The sequence below is a fragment of the Cyanistes caeruleus genome, chromosome 27, assembly GCF_971803275.1.
Source record: "Cyanistes caeruleus chromosome 27, bCyaCae1.hap1.1, whole genome shotgun sequence".
Lineage (NCBI taxonomy): Eukaryota > Metazoa > Chordata > Aves > Passeriformes > Paridae > Cyanistes > Cyanistes caeruleus.
The window spans coordinates 771,178-792,171 of record NC_141727.1 but is presented as its reverse complement, the minus strand read 5'-3'; the positions used below and the strand labels follow the sequence as shown (position 1 = coordinate 792,171).

The 20,994-nt window shown below is 59.5% G+C and overlaps 2 protein-coding genes across 3 annotated transcripts in view; both read right to left on the bottom strand.

Moving 5' to 3' along the window:
- SCN4A (sodium voltage-gated channel alpha subunit 4) overlaps nucleotides 1-6,918 on the bottom strand; it is a 44,660-nt gene extending 37,742 nt beyond the window's left edge. The window contains exon 1 of the mRNA XM_086864274.1: nucleotides 6,815-6,918. The gene's annotated coding sequence lies outside the window, so the exon portion shown is untranslated. The remainder of the gene's footprint in view (nucleotides 1-6,814) is intronic.
- Nucleotides 6,919-11,241: 4,323 nt separating this feature from the next.
- LOC111940083 (vasoactive intestinal polypeptide receptor 1-like) lies at nucleotides 11,242-19,461 on the bottom strand. 2 transcript variants are annotated; one of them, XM_023942636.2, is made up of 12 exons: nucleotides 19,235-19,461; nucleotides 16,389-16,496; nucleotides 15,478-15,587; nucleotides 15,211-15,308; nucleotides 14,650-14,782; nucleotides 13,845-13,998; nucleotides 13,307-13,367; nucleotides 13,008-13,074; nucleotides 12,811-12,902; nucleotides 12,488-12,617; nucleotides 12,176-12,217; nucleotides 11,242-12,004 (listed from the first exon to the last, which is right to left on the bottom strand). In XM_023942636.2, exons 1-12 carry the CDS (start codon nucleotides 19,389-19,391, stop codon nucleotides 11,912-11,914), a joined length of 1,245 nt encoding a protein of 414 aa, XP_023798404.2. In that variant the 5' UTR covers nucleotides 19,392-19,461; the 3' UTR covers nucleotides 11,242-11,911. The 2 variants fall into 2 exon arrangements, with proteins under 2 accessions (XP_023798404.2, XP_086720501.1); XM_086864375.1 differs by lacking the exons at nucleotides 16,389-16,496; nucleotides 19,235-19,461 and having other exon boundaries at nucleotides 11,827-12,217; nucleotides 15,478-15,888.
- Nucleotides 19,462-20,994: the final 1,533 nt, after the last annotated feature.

The window sequence follows — 20,994 nt, the reverse complement described above, 5'->3', positions numbered from 1 at the left end:
AATCCTGCAGCATCCCCTCCGTGCCTCCCAGAGCCCCCCGCAGACACCACCTCCACCCCAAGGGCGCCCGGGGCTGATGCCCACAGGAGAAGCCCTCCCTCTGCATCCCCACCATGTGGGGCAGGGTGGGGTGGCAGGGCCCAGCTGGTCCCGCACGGTTTGGGGATGTCACACTCAGTCCTGGAAGCTCGGGGATGTCCCCAGCTCTGCATGGACACCATCCCCCTCCCCTGCACATCCCCGCTCCTCCAGGAGCAGCTTTCCCCCAGTGCTGTCCTGGGCTGCCTTCCCGGGGCAGCAGGGAAGGGGAGGGGAGGGATTCTGTGGGGTGAGGCCAGAGGAGATCCTGGAGCCCCTCTGGAGCCAGGCTGGGAGAGCTGGGGGTGCTCACCTGGAGAGGAGAAGCTCCAGGGAGAGCTCAGAGCCCCTTGCAGAGCCTAAAGGGGCTCCAGGAGAGCTGGAGAGGGACTGGGGACAAGGGATGGAGGGCCAGGAGGCAGGGAATGGCTCCCAGTGGCAGAGGACAGGGCTGGATGGGATATTGGGCAGGAATTGTTCCTGGCAGGGTGGGCAGGCCCTGGCACAGGGTGCCCAGAGCAGCTGGGGCTGCCCCTGGATCCCTGGCAGTGCTCAAGGCCAGGCTGGACATTGGGGCTGGAGCAGCCTGGGACAGTGGGAGGTGTCCCTGCCATGGCAGGGGTGGAATTAAATGGTTTTTAAGGTCCCTTCTGACCCAAACCATTCCATGATTCTGAGATTCCTGAGCCATTCCCAACTCTGCTCTCCCAACCCTGCTGTGTGTCCATGAAACCCCCTCCCCACCCCTGCATGCATTGAATAGTTTTTAAAAAACCCAGGTTCCATGGATTAGGCTGCTAGGAAAACACAAACTTGCTCCACCCAAGCCAGTGCACCAGGAACCTGTTGCTCTGTTGGAAAGTCTGATGGCTCTAGAAAACCTTCCTGGATGCCATGGGCTGAAAAAGTCCTATGGGGTGTTTATTTGTTTAGTTCTGACTGTATTTTCCACAAGTTTTAGAATAAAACTTGGGAATATTGAAAAAATCTGACATAAAATAGATTTTTTTATGCACAAGTGGCACAGAGGGTGGAGAACTTCAATCCTGCAGGTGGGGGAGATTCACCTCAGGTCCTGCAGATTTCCCAGGGGCTGAGCAGGGCATTGGAATTTTCAGGATTATGGTTGTTTCTCTCAGGAACTTGGATAAGCACCCTCAGTTGTGCCAGACAAAATCAACAATTTTATAAACAAATTTACATCCCTTTCAGTGCCACTGAAGAGTTTGAAGCTTCCATCCCTGGATAAATACTGATCCCTTAATTCTACACTGTAATTCCATTCCAAAAACCATCTGATACAGGAAATCTCCACAACTTCCCTTTACACACAAATGGCTCTTAGGACACTGCTGTGGGATGCTGGAATTCCACCACCACGGTGGTTCTGGGAACTCACTGGGTTTTTAGGCTGCTTTAAAGGCAGAGGGTGGGTGATTTGCACAAGAAAACAATACCATTAAGAAAATTAAGTCCCCCCCAAGCCTGTTCCCACTCTATTTTAAAATAGTGGTGGGCTCAGAAGACTTAGAGAGTGAAGAAAAAAAAAAATTAATTTTCCAGCATTATCATTTGAATTGCAGAGGGTTTTAAGCACTCGGCGGAGCTGTGTGGCTCAGACACCTCTGGCACTGGTGGCTCCCGTGAGTGACATGTCCCCAGTGCCGGTTCCTGTCACCACCGTGGCTCTTTACCCTGCTCTGGGTGGGGTTTGTTGCTCTGCCTGCAGCGTGGCCCAAGCCAAGTGTGCCAGCAGGAATGTGGGAGGTTTCCAAGTGCATCCATCACCATGGGCTGCCTGAAATCCACCCCGAACCCAGCCAGGGGTTCAGTCTGCTGAAAGCCCTTGGGAAATGATTCCAGAGCCAGCCCAGCAGTGCTGGATGTCATTTCCCAGGCAGAGCAGGGACACAGATGCAGTTCCTGCTCCTCAGGTGCCACCGTAGTGCCCCTGCCAAGGCCCTCCTTGGTCACCCAGGGCAGCAGCACAGGGCGCTGGGGTGGCTGCGTGGGCTGGACCTGGGGACTTGGGACAAGGACTGGAGGAACAGGACACAGGGAATGGCTCCCACTGCCAGAGGGCAGGGATGGATGGGATACTGGGAAGGAATTCCTCCCTGGGAGTGTGCTGAGGGGCTAGAATGGATTTCCCAGAGAAATCCAGCCGTGGCTGCACCTGGATCTCTGGAAGTGTCCAAGGCCAGGTTGGATGGGGCTTGGAGCTGCCTGGGATACTGGAAGATATCCCTGCCCATGGAATGTGCTGAGCTTTAAGGCCTTTCCAAGCCAAACCATTCCCTAATTCTGTGATTTTAAGCACACAGAGAATGAATTCCCTGCTGTGGGAACGATACAACTCCACTGCTTTTTGCCTGTCTCAAACAAAGAGGAGCCTTCCCAAAACTGTCCAGCCTCTTCCTGGTGCCAGCCAACACTCTCCAGCCTCCTGCTGCTCTGGGACAAGGACACCCAGCAGCTGTGCCGGCACATTTCCATGGAACAGGATGGATGCACAATTCCACTGGAATTGTGTCCCATTCCAGCATCACTTTCCATGGGCTCTGCACTGCTCTGGGTGCCCTGCACTGCTCTGGGTGCCCTGGGTGCCCTGCACTGCTCTGGGTGCCCTGCACTGCTCTGGGTGCCCTGGGTGCCCTGCACTGCTCTGGGTGCCCTGCACTGCTCTGGGTGCCCTGCACTGCTGTGGGTGCCTTGCACTGCTGTGGGTGCCCTGCACTGCTCTGGGTGCCCTGCACTGCTGTGGGTGCCCTGCACTGCTGTGGGTGCCCTGCACTGCTGTGGGTGCCCTGCACTGCTGTGGGTGCCCTGCACTGCTGTGGGTGCCCTGCACTGCTTTGGGTGCCCTGCACTGCTCTGGGTGCCCTGCACTGCTCTGGGTGCCCTGCACTGCTTTGGGTGCCCTGCACTGCTCTGGGTGCCCTGCACTGCTTTGGGTGCCCTGCACTGCTTTGGGTGCCCTGCGCTGCTTTGGGTGCCCTGCACTGCTTTGGGTGCCCTGCACTGCTTTGGGTGCCCTGCACTGCTTTGGGTGCCCTGCACTGCTTTGGGTGCCCTGCGCTGCTTTGGGTGCCCTGCACTGCTCTGGGTGCCCTGCACTGCTTTGGGTGCCCTGCACCTGCCAAAAACGGTGCTGCTCCCTCCTCCAGCTCCTTGCAAAGACTCAGCTGAGCCCATCCCGGCACTCCCTTCCTTTGGAGAGCCAAATCCTCCGTGTTGAACCCCCAAGGGCACAGCTCCTCCAGGGACACCAACCCCAAAAATCCAGCCCTGCAGAGGCGCCTCCGCTCCTGCGCCAGAATCCAACCCCTGTGGGAATGAATTCCCTACAGTTCCCGGATCGCTGCTGCTCTGGAGTTCCGGGGGCTCGGTGCCCTGAGCTGTACCTGCTGTGCTCGGGGCTGGGTGGCACACACAGCCCGGGAGCTGTGAAATCCTGGGATACTCTCCCCGGCCGCGGATGGAAATAGGAGGTTGCACCATCCTGCAGCCACGCACTGACCCGTTCCTGCCTGGAGCCGGGGATGCAACCCCATCCCCACTCCTGCTGTCCCTGCTGGGGGACGGGGAATCGCTGGAAAGGGGACACCCGGCTGGCCGGCGGTGCGGGGTTATTCTGGGGGGCTTGAACAGCCAGGGAAGGGTTAAAGTGGGGACCCTGCGCTTGCCCACTGCCCACCCTGCACTCGGGTGTTCTCCAGAGCTGCGGCTCCTCCCTGCCAGCAGCTCCCGTGTCAGGCTTGGAAAAGATCTGAGCCGTGCTGGGAGGACAGCGAGGGGACAGGGAGGGGACAGTGAGGGGACAGCGAGGGGACAGCGAGGGGACAGCGAGGGGACAGCGAGGGGGAAGGGAGGATGGCGTGGGGCTGGAGTGACCTGCTGCCCCCGGAGTCCCCCAGGCTCGGGGCACGGGGGGCAGGGATGTCCCCCCTGCGGGGGATGCCAGGAGTGACACCAGCTCCCCCAGGGATCCTCAGCACAGCACCAGGGGCAGATTCCAGCCCCGCTGCTCCCCTGGGATTTGCAGTATCGGGAGCTCTGCAACTTCCCAGGGCTGGAGGACGCCCCTTTTCCCATTGCAGCCTCTGGATCCCAATTCCCTGGACCAGACACCTGCAAACCAGGACCAGCACGGAGCACCTGGAGCTGTCACAGATGCTGAGCCTCACAGCCCAAGGGACCTCATTCACATCCACCTGGAAATGGAGAATGGGGACTCAAAAGCAAAATGTTTCCAGGGATTAATGAATCCCAGGAGGGAGGCAATGGCACAGGCACAGAGGCTGAGCATCCTCCCTGCTCTCTACTGAGCTAAACTGGGATCTTTTCCCTCACAACTTCCCAAAGCATCCATCACCTTCTCCCCTTTCTCCTGACACAGAAACCACCTCATTATTCCAACCTGCTGCAAACAGAAAAGGTGCTGGGTGTCTCCTCATGGCTCTGCCGCTCTCTCTCCTACCCCAAATCCAGCAAATTTCCCTGAGTGGGAGCTCCTGAGCTGGAGCTGCCCAGGGTTCTCCACAGAGCCCTTTTGCCCAAACTGGACCCTTCTGCATGCATCAGAAAGTAGAAAATGCTATTTGAAAATTAGCACAGTGGAGTCAATGCAGGACTTTGTGCTCGTTAATCAGTTCCTGTAAATACACTTCTCCCCCCCTCAAACCATTATAAATCCAGCATTTTTCCTGGAAAGCACCAGAGGGGGAAGCTCCTGTGTTGCCTCAACCCACCCAGGATTTCCCCAGGATAATGGGACTGACTGGGATGTCCTGCTGTCCTCCCCAGGGCTTTATGGAATTGTCCCTTGCTGGCAGCCACAGTTCCATCCCTCGTCTGCCACGGGCTGGTCCTGACAGCTCCATCAGTGCCCCTGAGGGCAGGGGAGGAAATGCTTGTGTTCCTCAGCAAACTTCCCTCTGCAGCTCCATCCCGGGCATGAGGGATGGGGGAATGAGGGAATGGGGGAATGGGGGAATGGGGGAATGGGGGAGTGGGGGAATGGGGGAATGGGGGAATGGGGGGAATGGAGGAATGGGGGAATGGGGGAATGGAGGGAATGGGGGAATGGGGGAATGGGGGAATGGGGGAATGGGGGAGTGGGGGAATGGAGGGAATGGGGGAGTGGGGGAATGGGGGAATGGGGGAATGGGGGAATGGAGGGAATGGGGGAATGGAGGGAATGGGGGAGTGGGGGAATGGGGGAGTGGGGGAATGGAGGGAATGGAGGGAATGGGGGAATGAGGGGAATGGGGGAATGGGGGGAATGAGGGATGGGGGAATGGGGGGAATGGGGGAATGGGGGGAATGGGGGAATGAGGGATGGGGGAATGGGGGAATGAGGGGAATGGGGGAATGGGGGGAATGGGGGGAATGGGGGAATAGGGGAATGAGGGATGGGGGAATGAGGGATGGGGGAATGGGGGGATGGGGGAATGGGGGAATGAGGAATGGGGGAATGAGGAATGGGGGGAATGGGGGAATGGGGGAATGAGGGATGGGGGAATGGGGGAATGAGGGATGGGGGAATGGGGGAATGGGGGAATGGGGGAATGGGGGAATGAGGGATGGGGGAATGGGGGAATGGGGGAATGGGGGAATGGGGGGAATGGGGGAATGGGGGAATGGGGGGAATGGGGGAGTGGGGGGAATGGGGGAATGGGGGGAATGGGGGAATGGGGGGAATGGGGGAGTAGGGGAGTGGGGGGGAATGGGGGAGTGGGGGAATGGGGGGAATGGGGGAGTGGGGGAATGGGGGGAATGGGGGAATGGGGGAATGGAGGGAATGGGGGAGTGGGGGAATGGGGGGAATGGGGGCAGTCTTCCCCTGGATTAACCCCAAAATGACTCTGGGGGTGCACAGCGGGCCCTGCCCATGCAGTGACTGATGGGAGCTGGCACAGGGGGGATACAGCTCCTGAAACCCCCAAGCTGAACCCCAGCCTGGCACTGCCTGATTCCCATGGGGGATCCAGCCCTGAACCCCACCCTTGGCTCACCCTGGCACCCTTCTGGCTGTGCCCGTGCGCCCACAGCCCCAGTGTGGGACAGCCTCCCATTCCCTGCCACCCCATCCCTGCCATTCCCACATGGCACAGGGGTCCCACCTCCTTCCCTCTGCCCTCGGGGTCCCTCCCTGCTGCCCCACGGGGGACGGGGGCTCTGCAGGGACAGAGCCCTTCCCGAAAGGAGACACTGGGAGCACCCGCAGACCTTTCCTGCAACCTTGGCTTGCCCAGGCCGGGGTTTATATTTAGACCTCCAGGAGGAGAAGCCAGGAGAAAGGAGCCTTGCGACTTGTGAGCCCTGCCTGTGGCTCCTTTACTGCAGTGGGGAGGGTGGCTCAGGAACCCATTGCCTGCCACGTCCCTGAACGTCCCCTCTCATCCTCACACAGCTCTGTGGCCACTGAGGGCCTGTTGGCTGCTGCCACCCTCATCCCCGTGCCCTGCCTGCACCTTTGTGGGGACTTTCTCCCCTGTCCTGGACACTTTTCCATGCAGGGGGGGTCCAGCAGGTGCCTCCAGCCCTAAACACCCCCCCAGAGACAACGGAGTCCGTCCTGGTCCCATCCACCTCCAGCGCTCGGACCGCAAACCCCGGGACATTGCCGGCAGAGCTCCAGGCACAGCGACAGCGACAAACCTGGGGCCATCCAAAACCCTGCAGCCCCTGCCCGGGGCCCTGGCAGCGGCCCAGGGCTGACCCCAGTACTTACTGTTGGTGGAGAGTGTGAAATCCCAAGGAGAAACCTTTTAGGGCCAGAATTTCCCTCTCCTTCGACTCCTGGAGGCTTTGGCTCGGCGAGTTGGCAGAGCAGCTGCTGCTGCTGTCAGATGGTCATGAGTGAAACCTGAGGACACGCGGGGTCCTTCAGGTAGCCTGGCTGTGGCATTCGTCCCCCGCCGCGCCAATCACGGCCAGGCCGCATCGCCCCCGGGCCCGGCTCCTGCCCGGGCCCTGCCCGGGCCCTGCCGCGGCCCTCAGGTGCGGAGCGGGCTCGGGGCGGCCTTCGGCACCCGCTGCGGCCCGGGGAGCTGCAGGGGAGCTGGGAGCGACCCTGGCCAGCGCCTCCCCGGCAGTGACAGGGGCTGGAAGGGGCAGCGGGACAACTGCGAGGGCGGGGGAGCGCTCGGTGCCAACGCCGCTGCCCGAGCTGTCCCCGAGCCCGTGGCTCTTTGGGAGCGTCATTCCCATCGTTCGGGGCCCTGCAGCAGCCTCGCTCCTCCTCTTGCGCACACGAGGGGGGCCTGTCACCTTTTTGTCCCCCCCGCCCGCCCCCTTGCAGCAGAACACGCCAGGAGCATCCCTGGCCCGGTGCCTCACCTGTCCTGCCCGCGGGGCCCTGAGCCACGGCCGGCCTGACACACGGAGGGGAATTCGCCCTGGCTTGTCTCCCCTTTTGCGCTTCCTGACGGGGCCTTTGGCAGCTCCTGCCAAGCCCAGGCTCTCCTGGGGATTGTGGGGTGCTCGGGGTGCAGGAGGAGAGGGTGGAGAGACACCCAGCTTGCAGGGCCAGCCCTTTTGGGGTGCCCGGGGCTGTGTCGGGGGGAGCAGCAGAGGGGCTCATCACCTCCCCAAAACCACTACCTCTGTGAATCATTTCTGCCTTTCCAGTCCCAAAACACCCTGGAGAAACTTCCCGGTGTTGGGGTGGCTTCAGTGGAGCTGCAGTCCCTGCCTTTCCCAGCCTGGAATCCCACGGGAATCCCCTGCCCTGCCCAGCCCCTCGCCCCTGTCCTCTCCAGCATCCTCCACAATCAACACAGCCATGGCCAGGCCAGCAGCCCTGACACCAGGGAGCTGGGAAGTGAAGTTCCTTGGGCTAATTCTGCTTCAGACTCACGATTCTCCTTTCCTTTGTGAGACTGTGGGAATAAGGCAGAGCAGGAGCCAATTCAGCTCTCCAGAGAAAACTGGTGCAGGATGAGCTCCAGCAGGGGATGCCAAAGGTGTGCTTTGGGAGGCATAACTTGGATCTCTTCAATTAAAAATCGGGGCTCTTCTGGCTGGCTTGGAGCCTCAAGCAGGCTCTGAGGGGATAAAGCCGAGGGAAAGAGCGAGGGAAGAGAGGGAGGGAAGCAGAGCAGCTCCCAGGGCTGGCACTGGGAGCCCGCTGGGAGCTCAGCAGGAGAACAACAGCCACGATCCAGGGGCATGGAGCATTCCCTGTGCATCCTGTGCACTGGGTTTGGCTGGTGAGGACAGCAGGGACAGGGACAGGGACAGGGACAGGGACAGGGACACCCTCCTGCTGTGGCTGTGGGGACTTTCCACTTGCTCTGTTGGTTACAGCAGGGAATTCAGGGGATGTTTGGTGGCTCCCAGCAGCTGCCCCAAGCCCAGCCTTGTCAGCACAGGAAGACATTTCAAGCTGCACAGGTCCATTTTTGCTTTTCCCAGACCAAGAGCAGGCCTGGAGTGAGGCTGGAAACCCTGGGATGTGTCTCCTGCCCTGTGGGATGTGGGGACACCGAGGGTCCCCAGCAGGGCACAGGAGCACATTTCTGTCTGCAACACCAAGTAAATCCCAATGGGAATGGATCTTGGGGCATCCAGAGGTACTAGACAACACTGATCAGGGTGAGAAAAATGTGTCTTTGGGTTTCCAGGGTGGAATTAGGGCAATGCTTGGTCCAGCCTCGGGGACCCTGGAGTATTTGAGGTGCCCTAGCTTGTGGAGCTAGATCCACCTCAGCATCACAAAATCAGGGAATGGTTGGGACCCAGGGAATTGGGTTGGAAGGGACCTTAAAGCCACTCAGTGCCACCCCTGCCATGGCAGGGACACCTCCCACTGTCCCAGGCTGCTCCAGCCCCAGTGTCCAGCCTGGCCTTGGGCACTGCCAGGGATCCAGGGGCAGCCCCAGCTGCTCTGGGCACCCTGTGCCAGGGCCTGCCCACCCTGCCAGGGAACAATTCCTGCCCAATATCCCATCCAGCCCTGCCCTCTGCCACTGGCAGCCATTCCCTGGCTCCTGTCCCTCCATCCCTTGTCCCCAGCCCCTCTCCAGCTCCCCTGTGCTGCCAGCGCTGTCCCTGCCGTGGGTCCCAGTGTCCCTGGGGCTCTGCCGGTCCCTGCGCAGGGTCCCAGGGTCTGGGCAGAAGCGGAGCTCCCGATGTGCCGGGACACGGGGCGAGCGAATTCCCCGAGCTGCAGGACCGGGACCGTCCCGAAGCGGGATGAAGGAGCAGATGGAAGCACAGGGCACCCTCTGCGCCCAGGAGGTTCCGCAGGAGGGGGAATGCAGGCACGGAGAGCAGCATCGGGCACCGCGCTCCCTATTCCCGTCCCCATCCCGGATTAAGCCGGCGCTGCCGGGCTGTCCCAGCTCTTCCCCCAGAGCAGTGTGGCTCTTACCTCGCTCTCCGGGGCTCTCGGAGCCGGGCTCAGTGGCCGCTGTCCCCCCGAGGTGTCCCCGCTGTGCCCGCGGGTGGCTCCAGCGCTGCCACCCGAGCCGCTGTGGAGGGGCCGCAGTGCCACCCTCCGGCTCCAGGCAAAACACCCCTGTCCCCTGTCCCCTGTCCCCTGTCCCTTGTCCCCTGTCCCCTGTCCCCTGTCCCCTGTCCCCTGTCCCCGGTCCCCTGTCCCTTGTCCCCTGTCCCCTGTCCCCTGTCCCCTGTCCCCTGTCCCCTGTCCCCTGTCCCCTGTCCCCGCTCCCTTGTCCCCTGTCCCCGGTCCCCTGTCCCCTGTCCCCGGTCCCCTGTCCCCTGTCCCCTGTCCCCAGACACCGCTCTGGCCCTGCGGGGACACACACAGCACCCCGGGGACAGGCGGCTGAGGAGGATTCCAGGCTGTGGCACTCCGGCCACACTGGGAAAGGGGAAACCTGACTCTGGTTCCCCGAGCACAGGATAAACCATCAGTGATGCTTTAGGTTGGAAATCTCCAAGTTTATGAGGATTTTTTGAAGAAACTCCTCCCTGTGAGGGTGGGCAGGCCCTGGCACAGGTGCCCAGAGCAGCTGGGGCTGTCCCTGGATCCCTGGCAGTGCCCAAGGCCAGGCTGGACACTGGGGCTGGAGCAGCCTGGGACAGTGGGAGGTGTCCCTGGCATGAGCTTTAAATCTCTTTCAACCCTTTAAGATCCCTTTCCATGATATTTTGCAGCTGCAGGACATGGTTCGTGCTGGGAACCTTTGGAAAACCTTTCCTGCAAGCTAAGGGAGATTCCCAGTCCCCTCCTGGATCCACACTGGGCTCCTGTCCTGCAGGTTCCTGAACCATGGGGTTCAAAGCCCAGCAACCCCAGAGGGTCATTTGGGATCATTTATCACCCTAAAAATCCATTCACAGCTGGAAATCAGTGAAAATCCAGAGTCTTTCAATGTTTTATGGAAACAGATGTTCCCACTGAGCACCCCTAGTCCTGGCTCAATCCGCTGCTCCCTCATCCCTGCCAATCATCCCATCCTCACTAATGATGGAGAGGGGTTCTATTCACCTCTGGTCCCTTCCTGGCTGCAGACATGGGTTTATTTACCATCTCCTGAGCTCCTCTGGAGGGTTCCTGGAGCCTCAGGATGTGCTGGCTCTAGAGGGTTTTTTAATGGGACATCTCCCATCTCACCTCAAATCAGCCCTGGGGTTCTGTTTCCCTCTCAGTGCCTTCCCAGACAGGATCTCTGGAGATCTTGCAGCCTGGACAGGGGCCAGCAAGTGGGGTTTATTTAGGGAAGGACATGTGGCACCACGGAGAAATGACAACCCAGGCAGAGTGAGAAGCGAGGCCGGGATCGGGTGGCTCCGGTCTTGGGAGCATGGGAGAGGCCAGGAAGTTTGGCAAGAGGGCATCTGGGGCCTCTCGCTCCTGGAGGCACCAGTGGCCAGGGCAGCAGCTCAGAATGGGAGGATGAAGGATGGTCATGGTGAGAGGACAGGGCCAGGCTGTGGGCTGGTTGGGGCAGCTGTGACCCCGAGGGCACCCCAGGACCTCTGGGACAGCTCGTGGTGCCCCCACCTTGAGCTCTTCCTCGTTTTCCTCCTCCATCTCCCCTCTGTGAGCTTTGCTGGGCAGGGGAAAAGCAGAGATTGCCTGGGAGATACGTCCAGGCATTCCACCATGGGCAGGATTTTCATCCTGCAGCACCCCAGTCCCAAATTCTCCAGGTTTGTGGAGCAAAACAACCCTCTGAAAAGCAAGGCTGGACTTGAGAATGGATTTTATTGGCAAAACCCTTCTTATCCCTGGAAGATGAACCCGAGGAAAGCTCCTCAGTGCAAAGGACTGGGAGAGCTCTCCTGGCAAGGAAACATCTCCAGTTCAATCAACTGACATGGGAGAAAGGGAAGCATTTTGGGAATTGGGGAACTGGGTCCTGAGGCTGTTGGGGGTCTCTTGTAGAGCTGTGGGGATTTTCCTCTCTCTGTATCCTTCCCCTATCCCCAGGGTGGCTCCTGGCTGTGTTCCCCAGAAGGGAAATTTTGTAAAGCAAGGAAGGGGGAAAATATCCATCAGTGAATCCCTTCAGTATCGGGGCTGCTCATTTTCTTCCCAGTGCAAACAATAACCACCAGCTGTCCTTTGGCAAAGGATTTTTGCATTTCCTTCCCAGTTTCAGGCAGAAAAGTGGAGAACTTCCCTTCCCTCTGCCTGAAACTCTGCCCCAAAGCAGTGAGAGCTCCAAGGGGTGAGGTGCCACCACAGGTGCAAGATCCACCAGCACTGAGCAGGCAGAGCCGCTCCCATGGTTGTTCCCACCACCCTCTGAGGGTGTTAGACCCAGAACCTCCAAAATCAGGGGGGCTGGGTCTTTCTGGGACCGCAGCCATGGAGCTGCTGCTCCAGCAGCTCTTCCCTGGAGCCCTGGCCTGGTCATGCTGTGAAGTCCTGGGTGGCCAGGTTGAAGACGTTGCTCTCCATGGACCTTTGCCACTTGCCCCAGTTCCTCCTGATCTCAGCCTGGACCTGCAGCAACACCACGGTGCTGGCACCCAGGGACACCAGGCAGCACCCAGGGGGGGATTGGGGGGCAGGGGTTGCGGGGACTGTCCTTGTGCCCACGTGTGGCTTTTGGGCACCCTTGGGGTGTCCTTGTGCCCGCTGTGGTGCCCAGGGTTGGGCTGGGGACACACTCACCTCCCCGTTGAGGAAACAGTAGAGCAGAGCCACCAGGAAGCCCTGCAGAGGACAGGGAGAGCAATTTTCACCCCATGGAAGGGGCTGGACTCCTCTGTGCTCATCTTCTCCCTCCTTTACCTCCTCCCATACCTCTGACCCCCCACAGGGCAGAAGAAATCAGTGCCAGGTTCTCCAGGGCCAGATTGTCCCTTGTGCCCTGCCCCAGGGGGATGGGGGCACCCTCTCCTAAAAGAGGCCAAAATCCCACATCCCAGGGGCTCCTGGTGGGGTTTGGGGTGGGACCATGGGGACTTCCCCTGCCCATCTCACCTGGTAGGAGCCGAGCACCAGCTCGAAGTAGAGCCGGGCATCCACGCCCACGTGCTCGGGGAAGAGCGCGAACACCACGTAGTGCACCCCGAAGAGGGGGATGAGGAGCAGCGTGGACTTGGTCAACCTCCTGTGGAGAGTGAGAGGGGTCTGGGTGCTCCTGCAGCCCCGTGAGACCTCCCCAGGATCTTGGTCTTAACCCCAAGTAGGTTCTTTGTGAAAGGCAGGTCTTGGAGGCCCCAAGATTGTCCTCTGTGCTCCTCCAAGGAGGGTCCCTCTGCCCTGGGACCCCAGACCCGGTGGGCACAGCCCTGTCCCCTTACATGTACTGCTGCTTGTGGGTTCTGCTGAGGTCTGGGCACCGAATCTTCTGTGCCAACATCCTGGTGACGTTGAGGAAGATGAGGAAGTTCACCTGTCCCGGGAAGCCACGTCTCAGGCTCTGCACAACCCCTGGCTGGGCCCCCTGGCCCTGTGGGACCCCTGGCTCTGGGGTGGGGCTCTCAGGGAGCACACTCACAAATATGGCCAGGAGGATGGGAGCCTTGATCACCCACCAGTACGGGCTGGAGTAGTCATCCCAGCACCTATGGGACAGGAGAGCTGGCTCTGGCACCCACTGGGACCCGTGTGTCCCCCTGACCCCTTTGCACCCCTCTTGCCACGAGATCCACCAGAAAACAGAAATAACATTTAAATAAAGCGCTGGCTCAGTCCTCCCCTCCTGAGCATCCCATGCCAAAGGTTCATTTCCCAGGACTTGGACTGGGACATGTGGCTGAGGTGGCCTGGAGAAGGCCAAGGGGCAGCTGCTCTTACCCATGGTTGTCGTACTGGAGCCTGGTGAGCACCCACACCCCAACTGTGACCATGGGGACACCTGCAAGGACAGGACACAGGCAGGGATGGTCCCTCCAGTGCTCTGGGAAGTCCCTGTGCCACCCCTCTGTCCCTTGTCCCCAGAAACATGTGGCTAGCTCAGTTCTGGAAGTGGCAGGAAAGTGACAACCTTCCCACCTTCTCCAGGAGGAAATGGTGCCCACTGATGATTCTGTGTCTGTGCCACCTCCTGGCCACCCTCCCAGCCCTGAGCTCTTGCATCACACCCAGGCTGGGATGGGTGTTCCCAGCCCCAGCTGGGTGTGGGAAGAAGGGAGAACCTGTCCTGGATCAGGCTAGGCTTCCCCAGCAGCTCTGGGCTCTGGGAGGAGCGGGTGGGTGCCCATCAAGGCCATGCAGGAGATGTTGGGGTGGGCCATGCTGGGACCTCTGGCCAGGTGAGTCTCAGATCAGGCCATTCCCAGGTTGGTTCCTGCCCGTGGATGTCCAGGGGTGTCTGGGGTGTCCCCAGGCTCACCCCAGCCGATGAGGATGTAGCCCCAGGTGTAGCTCCTGTCGCAGGTGAAGGTGAGCAGCAGCAGCGTCTGCAGGTACAGCCCCTCCACCAGCAGCCAGTAGAAGTTGGCCAGCACTGAGTACTGGAAGAAGGCGATGGCTGCTTTGCAGGTCACCTGCCAGGGGAGGAGGGGGACGGCTCAGGGTGCACCACAGCCTGTCCTGGGGACACGGGATTGTCACCCCTCTGTGTCCCCCCTCCTGGGGACACCTGTGATGACCTTGCAGTGCTGACCTTTCAGTGCAGCCCCAGGGACTCTGCCCCTGTCCCTCAAGTCACCTGCCCCAGGTTCTGCTCTGCCTGTGCCTCATGGGCAGGTGACCACGGGCTGCTTTTGTAGGACCTTAAAAAGCCCTGTGGCTGTGGCTGTGGTGCTCTTGGTGTTATATCTTCACTCAGGAGTTCCTGCTTTTATTGGAAACCTCAAATCTGAGCAGATCCTGGTGCTGCTGGGGCCGTGCTGAGCTTTAGCCCAACTGGGGACACCTCTGGGGACACCTCTGGGGACACCACTGGGGACACCACTGGGGACACTCAGCCTGAGGCCAGTGGCAGCTTTGAAGACAGAATTTGTTCCCTGCACAGAGGAAGATGCAGAAATGCTGAACCTCCCCAAGGCCACCCATGACAGAATTTCCTCCATCTCACAGCCTCTCTCTCTCTCTCTCTCTGCAGTGCTAAATCCAGCCTGGGCCCCACCAACCCCTTCCCAATGAGCCCCCGTTGCTCTCCCTGCCCCATTCCCAGGCTGTGATTTGGGATTTACCGTGGACATTGTGCAGTGGTCGATGGACTCGTCCGAGAAGAGGACGCTGTCCTTGATGAACACGGCGGTGCCCCGCAGGATGAAGGAGGTGAAGAAGTGGATGTGGATGGAATTCCTGGTGCAATGCAGCTTCCTGCAGGAGGGAGAGATCTGCTGGGCCCCAACAGGGGCAGAGAAGGTGCTTGGTGTCCCCATCCCAGGCTGGAGCCCAGCCCAGGGATCACTGCCGGTGATGGTCACAAAGCCCTGGAGAAGCTTTCCTGCTCTAAAATCAGGAAGGGCAGGGTTGTGCTGTGCTTGGGGCTGCTCAGGGACAAGGGAACATCCCAGAAACCTCTGGAGAGCCCAGATCTGCAGCACAGGGAGATCTGCAAAACCAGAACGTGAGAGGGCCACCAGGGAAAGACAATGCTGCCATTCCTCTCCTGGCTTCCCAGTTTTCCTGTTGGCAGGGATGTGTCCTGGCTGCTCCAGGAGGGGACAGGCTGAGGACAGCTATCCCTGCTGGGATTTATCCTGTGTCCCTGCAGCCCCTGGGGCTGGAGCAGCTCCCAGCCCTACCTGAAGCAGGAGAAGATGCCGATGGCCAGGAGCAGCGCTGCCAGCGACGTGGAGTAGCCGCAGGTGTAGAGCACCTTCATGGTGACAAAATGGCCTCTCTGGAAGGGACAGCAGCACAGTGAGGGGACATGGACTGGGAAGTGCTGGTGTGGGACAAGCAGGGACAGCTCCCCCCTCAAGGACAGGGGAACATCTCCATGGTTCCTTGCCCAGTGAGGGGAAGGGGCCATGGGGACAGCTCCCCACAGCCCCAGGGGTCCCACGTGCCTTGGCCTCGGTGTCGTTGGTGCTGCCGAGGGGCTCCAGCTGGCAGGCGCTGTGGTAGGGGGGGCTGGGGAGGCTCCAGCCCCACTTGGTGCAATTCCTATGGATCCACCCTGCAGGGCAAGGAAGGACCTCAGGGGAGCCATGGGTGTCACCTCTGATGGCACCCCCAGAATGCCCAGCCTGGAACAGATGGGGACAGCAGTGCGGTGCCCGAGTGGCCTGGCTGTCCCATCTCTCCTGGATCCCATTGCTCCTCTTGGATCCCATCGCTGCTCCTTCCCTCCCAGACACCATCATTCCCTCCCAGATCCCATTGCTACCCCATCCCTTCTGCATCCCATCACTCCCTCCGGCCCCGTGCCTGGAGCTGTCAGGAAAACTTTGGGCTGGGTGTGAAAACAAGCTCAGATCCCTCCAGTGGATGGGAATTGGGAATTAAGGCAATAAAAGTGCTCCTTTCTCCTGTGAGGACTCCATCAAGCCTCTCCTGAGCTGTTCCTGCCCCAAAGCAAACATTTCCCAGCATTTTCCAAATGACTCCTGTCTGAGAAAGTGCTCAGAGACCGCAGAAGTGCTGGAACGCTCCGGGTGGGAGCTCTCCTTCCCAGCCCTCCAAGAGGGATGGAGACATCTCGGGAGGGCTGGGATGGTGTGTGGGGAAGGAGGGCACTGGGGACTGTCCCGGTGGCACCAGAATGGAGGATGAGGTCCCCAGGTGCTCCACCCACAGAGGATGAAAGGATTTGGGTCCTGCTGTGGCAGCTCCCTGCATCTCTGCTTTTCCTGCCCCCTGCTTGGAATGCGATTTACACCAAGGACATTTGTTCTGGAGAGGCAGGAGCTGCGGGAAGGGCTGGGGTGGCACAGGGGTCCCTGGCAGGCTGGGTGAGCGATCCCCGCTGGATTCAGACCTTCGGACTTCTTGAAGACGTTCAGGATGTCGGGACAGGCGACAGCTCGGGACTGGCCGAGGGGCAGGGCGGGCCAGCAGCTCACCCCGTCCCACTCCGTCGGGCAGCCTGGGCAGGGAGAGAGGGGACCGCGGTGACACCAGGAGGGGACGTGCGGGTGACACCGCAGCCCCGCCGCTGTCCCCCGGTCCAGGGCCCCGCAGGAACCGCGAGCATCCCGGCTCTGCTCCTGGGAACATCCTCTCCCAGCGCTGGGACCCGGCAACTCCCGGGGCTGCATCAGACCCTGCCTGTGGGGTGGGCTGGGATTTGCCCCGGCTCCTAAAATAACCCAGATTTATGCTGGATTGTTGCACCTGGAGGCTCAGCTCGGGATGTATCCCCAAGGACAGAGGGAAATCAGGCAAAGCTTGCTGCGAGTGATCACCTTAAACAACTTTCCCTATCCAGCACTCAATTCCCGTTTAAATCACTCTCCAATTTCCTTGGGAATGAGCAGGGCCAGGCAGACTCAGGGCCTGGAGGAACTTGTGATGGGATGGGACAAGGACATCCCGTTCCAGGCCAGCTCCTGTCCCAGCACAGCTCCATCATTAACCTTGCAGATCCACATTGTTCACCTGGAGCCACATCCATTGCCAGCCAGGGAATGTGGAATTGGACAAGTCTGATGAGTTTCCTCTGATTTCAGCCTGGGGGTGTCAGCACAGGCACGGAGGGATTTGCATCTACAATGCCAAAGTGAGGCTTGGTTTTTGCTCAGGGGAATCGGGGAAGGGAGCATAGAATTGGGATCAGTCACTTCATTTCTTGGGGTCGTGGAAGCAGGGAATCAGGGAATGGTTTGGGTGGGAAAGGACCTTAAAGCCCACCCAGTGCCACCCCTGCCATGGCAGGGACACCTCCCACTGTCCCAGGCTGCTCCAGCCCCAATGTCCAGCCTGGCCTTGGGCACTGCCAGGGATCCAGGGGCAGCCCCAGCTGCTCTGGGCACCCTGTGCCAGGGCCTGCCCACCCTGCCAGGGAACAATTCCTGCCCAATATCCCATCCAGCCCTTCCCTCTGCCACTGGGAGCCATTCCCTGGCTCCTGTCCCTCCATCCCTTGTCCCCAGTCCCTCTCCAGCTCTCCTGGAGCCCCTTTAGGCTCTGCAAGGGGCTCTGAGCTCTCCCTGGAGCTTCTCCTCTCCAGGTGAACATTCCCAGCTCTCCCAGCCTGGCTCCAGGGGAGCCTTTGGAGCATCTCCAGGACCTCCACTGGAATTCGTAGCCCCCATAGTCCAGAGGATGCCATGGAAATGGTGCAAGGAATGGAAGATCTCTGCCATGAGGAAAGTCTGGGAGAGCTGGGAGTGTTCACCTGGAGAGGAGAAGGATCCAGGGAGATTTTGGAACCACTTCCAGGGCCTAAAGAGGCTCCAGGAGAGCTGGAGAGGGGCCGGGGACAAGGGATGGAGGGCCAGGAGGCAGGGAATGGCTCCCAGTGGCAGAGGGCAGGGCTGGATGGGATATTGGGCAGGAATTGTTCCCAGAGCCCTCCCACTCTGCCCATGAGCCTGTCCTCGCTCACAGCTCCCACGCTGGCACAAGCAGAGGAAGGGGTGAATGCAGCTCAGGTGGACTGGGGGCAGCAGCAACCTTGGGATTAAACCTGGGTTTTCATTATGCATTCCTGCTTCTCAGATATTTCCCTGCAGTGAGATTCCTTCCCCTTGGCTGGCACAATTCAGGTTGCAAAATGGGCTTTTTCCAATCAAATTGGCTTTTCCCCGCTAAGCTGAAGAATAAATGACATCTCTGCTGAGTTACTTAAGCAATTATGCGCCTTCGTATGCATTTATTGCTTAATTTTTCCAATGCTATGAGATTAAAGCCTTGGAATGACGCATTCCTTATTCTCCTGGTGACAATTTTTGCCTGGGATTGGGCCATTCCACTTTGGATGGAAACTGAGATGCAATTTTAAAAAGGATGTCCAAAAGCAGCACTTAAAAATTGTTTTTTCAACAAGTTAATTTGTTTAAAATCTCAGATATGGGAAAATTGAGTTGCTCAAAAAATGTTTGGCTGTAAAATTTCCTGAATGAGGGAGGGGAGCAGATGTGAGATGGTGACACCATGGAGTGACCCCGGTGCTGGTGGCCACAGCCCTGGCATCGGTGCAGGGGGATCAAGGGGGCTCTGCTGGGGACACAAGCAGATCCAGCACTGCCGTATTCTGTGAAGCCATCCCTGATCCCTGGAGGGGCGAGAAGGCTCCGGGAAAACCTCAGAGCCCCTTGCAGAGCCTAAAGGGGCTCCAGGAGAGCTGGAGAGGCACTGGGGACAAGGGATGGAGGGCCAGGAGCCAGGGAATGGCTGCCAGTGGCAGAGGGCAGGGCTGGATGGGATATTGGGCAGGAATTGTTCCCTGGCAGGGTGGGCAGGCCCTGGCACAGGGTGCCCAGAGCAGCTGGGGCTGCCCCTGGATCCCTGGCAGTGCCCAAGGCCAGGCTGGACACTGGGGCTGGAGCAGCCTGGGACAGTGGGAGGTGTCCCTGCCATGGCAGGGGTGGCACTGAGTGGCTTTAAGGTCCCTCCCAATCCCAGCCTGATTCTCTAAATCCACCAGGTCTGAGTTCCCGCTGTTGTTTGTGTCCCTCAATCCCCTCTATCCCGTTCCAACTGCATTTTTGGGGCTCTGCAGGAATTCTCCTTGTCCTTTGCCTTGGTGCTGCTCTCCATTTCCCTGGAAATCCCCTCGTTTCCACATCCATGGGCACTCTGCAATCCCCTACCATGGATCACCCTCCAAGGACCCCTCAGGAATTCCTGCCCTGGTCCCAGGGGAGCTGATCCCAGGCTCACCCTCATCTTCCTGCCCAGGGAGTACTGGGGTTTGGCTCTCGCTCCAGATCCTCTCCAGACATTCCGCTTCTTGCTTCTGGAAGTGGAGGACGACGGAGCAGTCGGGATGAGTCCCTCGCACCTTGGGAGAAGGGAAAAGGGCAGGCAGGAGAATCATGGAACTGTGGAATCAGGTTCATGGAATTGTGGAAATGGAATCATGGAGTTGGCTTGGAAGGGACCACAAAGCCCATCCCGTTCGCCCCTGCCAGGGGCACGGACATCTCCCACATTCCCAGCTCTGGGCTTGGCCTGCAGAGGTGATGGAACACCAGGGAGAATGTCCAGATCCCAAAAATGCGAGAGACGTGGTGGCTCAGTGTGCAGGGATTGGATTGTCTGGGAGTCCCTGCTTTGGGATTTGCCTCTTTGGCTCCCCACTGGAGAACTGGGAGACTGAGGCTGAACTGAGAGCAGGCCAGGAACTTTGCCTGTCCATTCCCATGCACCCCTGCCCGTTCCCAAGCATCCCTGCAGCATCTGGGCTGTCTGGGACAGGGATCTGGGGCAAGAGCTGGGCTTGGATTGCTGATTGTTTTAGGTGAGGGGCCAGAGATGTCTGTGGAGAAACAGAGGGATGAGGGTGGATCCATGAACTTCCCAACAGAAGGAAGTGTGGATGTTGGAGCATCCCTTGGCTGAGCCCTGCCCTGCCCTACCCTGGCCAGGCAGCCACTCCTCAGGGTCCCTTCACCTCCCCCAGGAAATTTTGTTTCCTTTTCCTGCTGAACACAAGGTTTCAAGGGGATTTCCAGCCTGGAAAAGGCATTTTGGGGATGGCTCTGGGCACAGCACCGAGAAAGCCCAGGAATTCTCCATCCTGCCAGTGATGGAGGACATGGATGGGGCAGAGGGGCTTCTCTCACGCCTGTTTAGCTGCAGACCTGCTGGGTTTGATTTGTTATTTATGGCAGCAGGACCAGGATGGTGGAGCAGGAACAGGAAATGTGCAGAGCTCCCTGCAGGGCAGGGAATTCCTGCTGTGCCTCAGTTTCCCCCCTGGAAGGGGCTTGATGCCATAAGACTCTAACACCCTCCAAGCCTCCAGTGCTCCCACAGCCCAGATTCCCTTTCCCCTTCCCCTTTTTCCCCAGAGCAGCCTGACCAGTTCAGGGGTGTTTCACTCACTCTGGCAGGGACCCCACGTCCCCCCATTCCCGCAGGGATTTGGTGCCAACCATTGCCATGTCCTGGGGTGGGGATCACTCACTCTTGTCCTTGTCCCCTGCACCCTGCAGCCATCCCAGCCCTTGTGCCTGTGGATGCTCCCCAGGGAGTTCAGGGCTCCTCCAAGGGGTGTGGGACACTGAGTGATGTGGGATGGAGGATCCGTTCCCAAGGGATCATCTCTGGGACCTGAATCCATGGGACCTCTGTCCTGGGGGGTCCCAGCACCACCCTTGTCACCACATTATCCCCAGGAGCTGTGGGGAAAGTCCCCAAGGGGGACCCGCAGGGATGGGATGGGATGGGATGGGATGGGATCCATGGGATGGGATGGGATGGGATGGGATGGGATGGGATGGGATGGGATCCATGGGATGGGATGGGATGGGATGGGATGGGATGGGATGGGATGGGATGGGATGGGATGGGATGGGATCCATGGGATGGGATGGGATGGGATCCATGGGATGGGATGGGATGGGATGGGATGGGATGGGATGGGATGGGATGGGATCCATGGGATGGGATCCATGGGATGGGATGGGATGGGATGG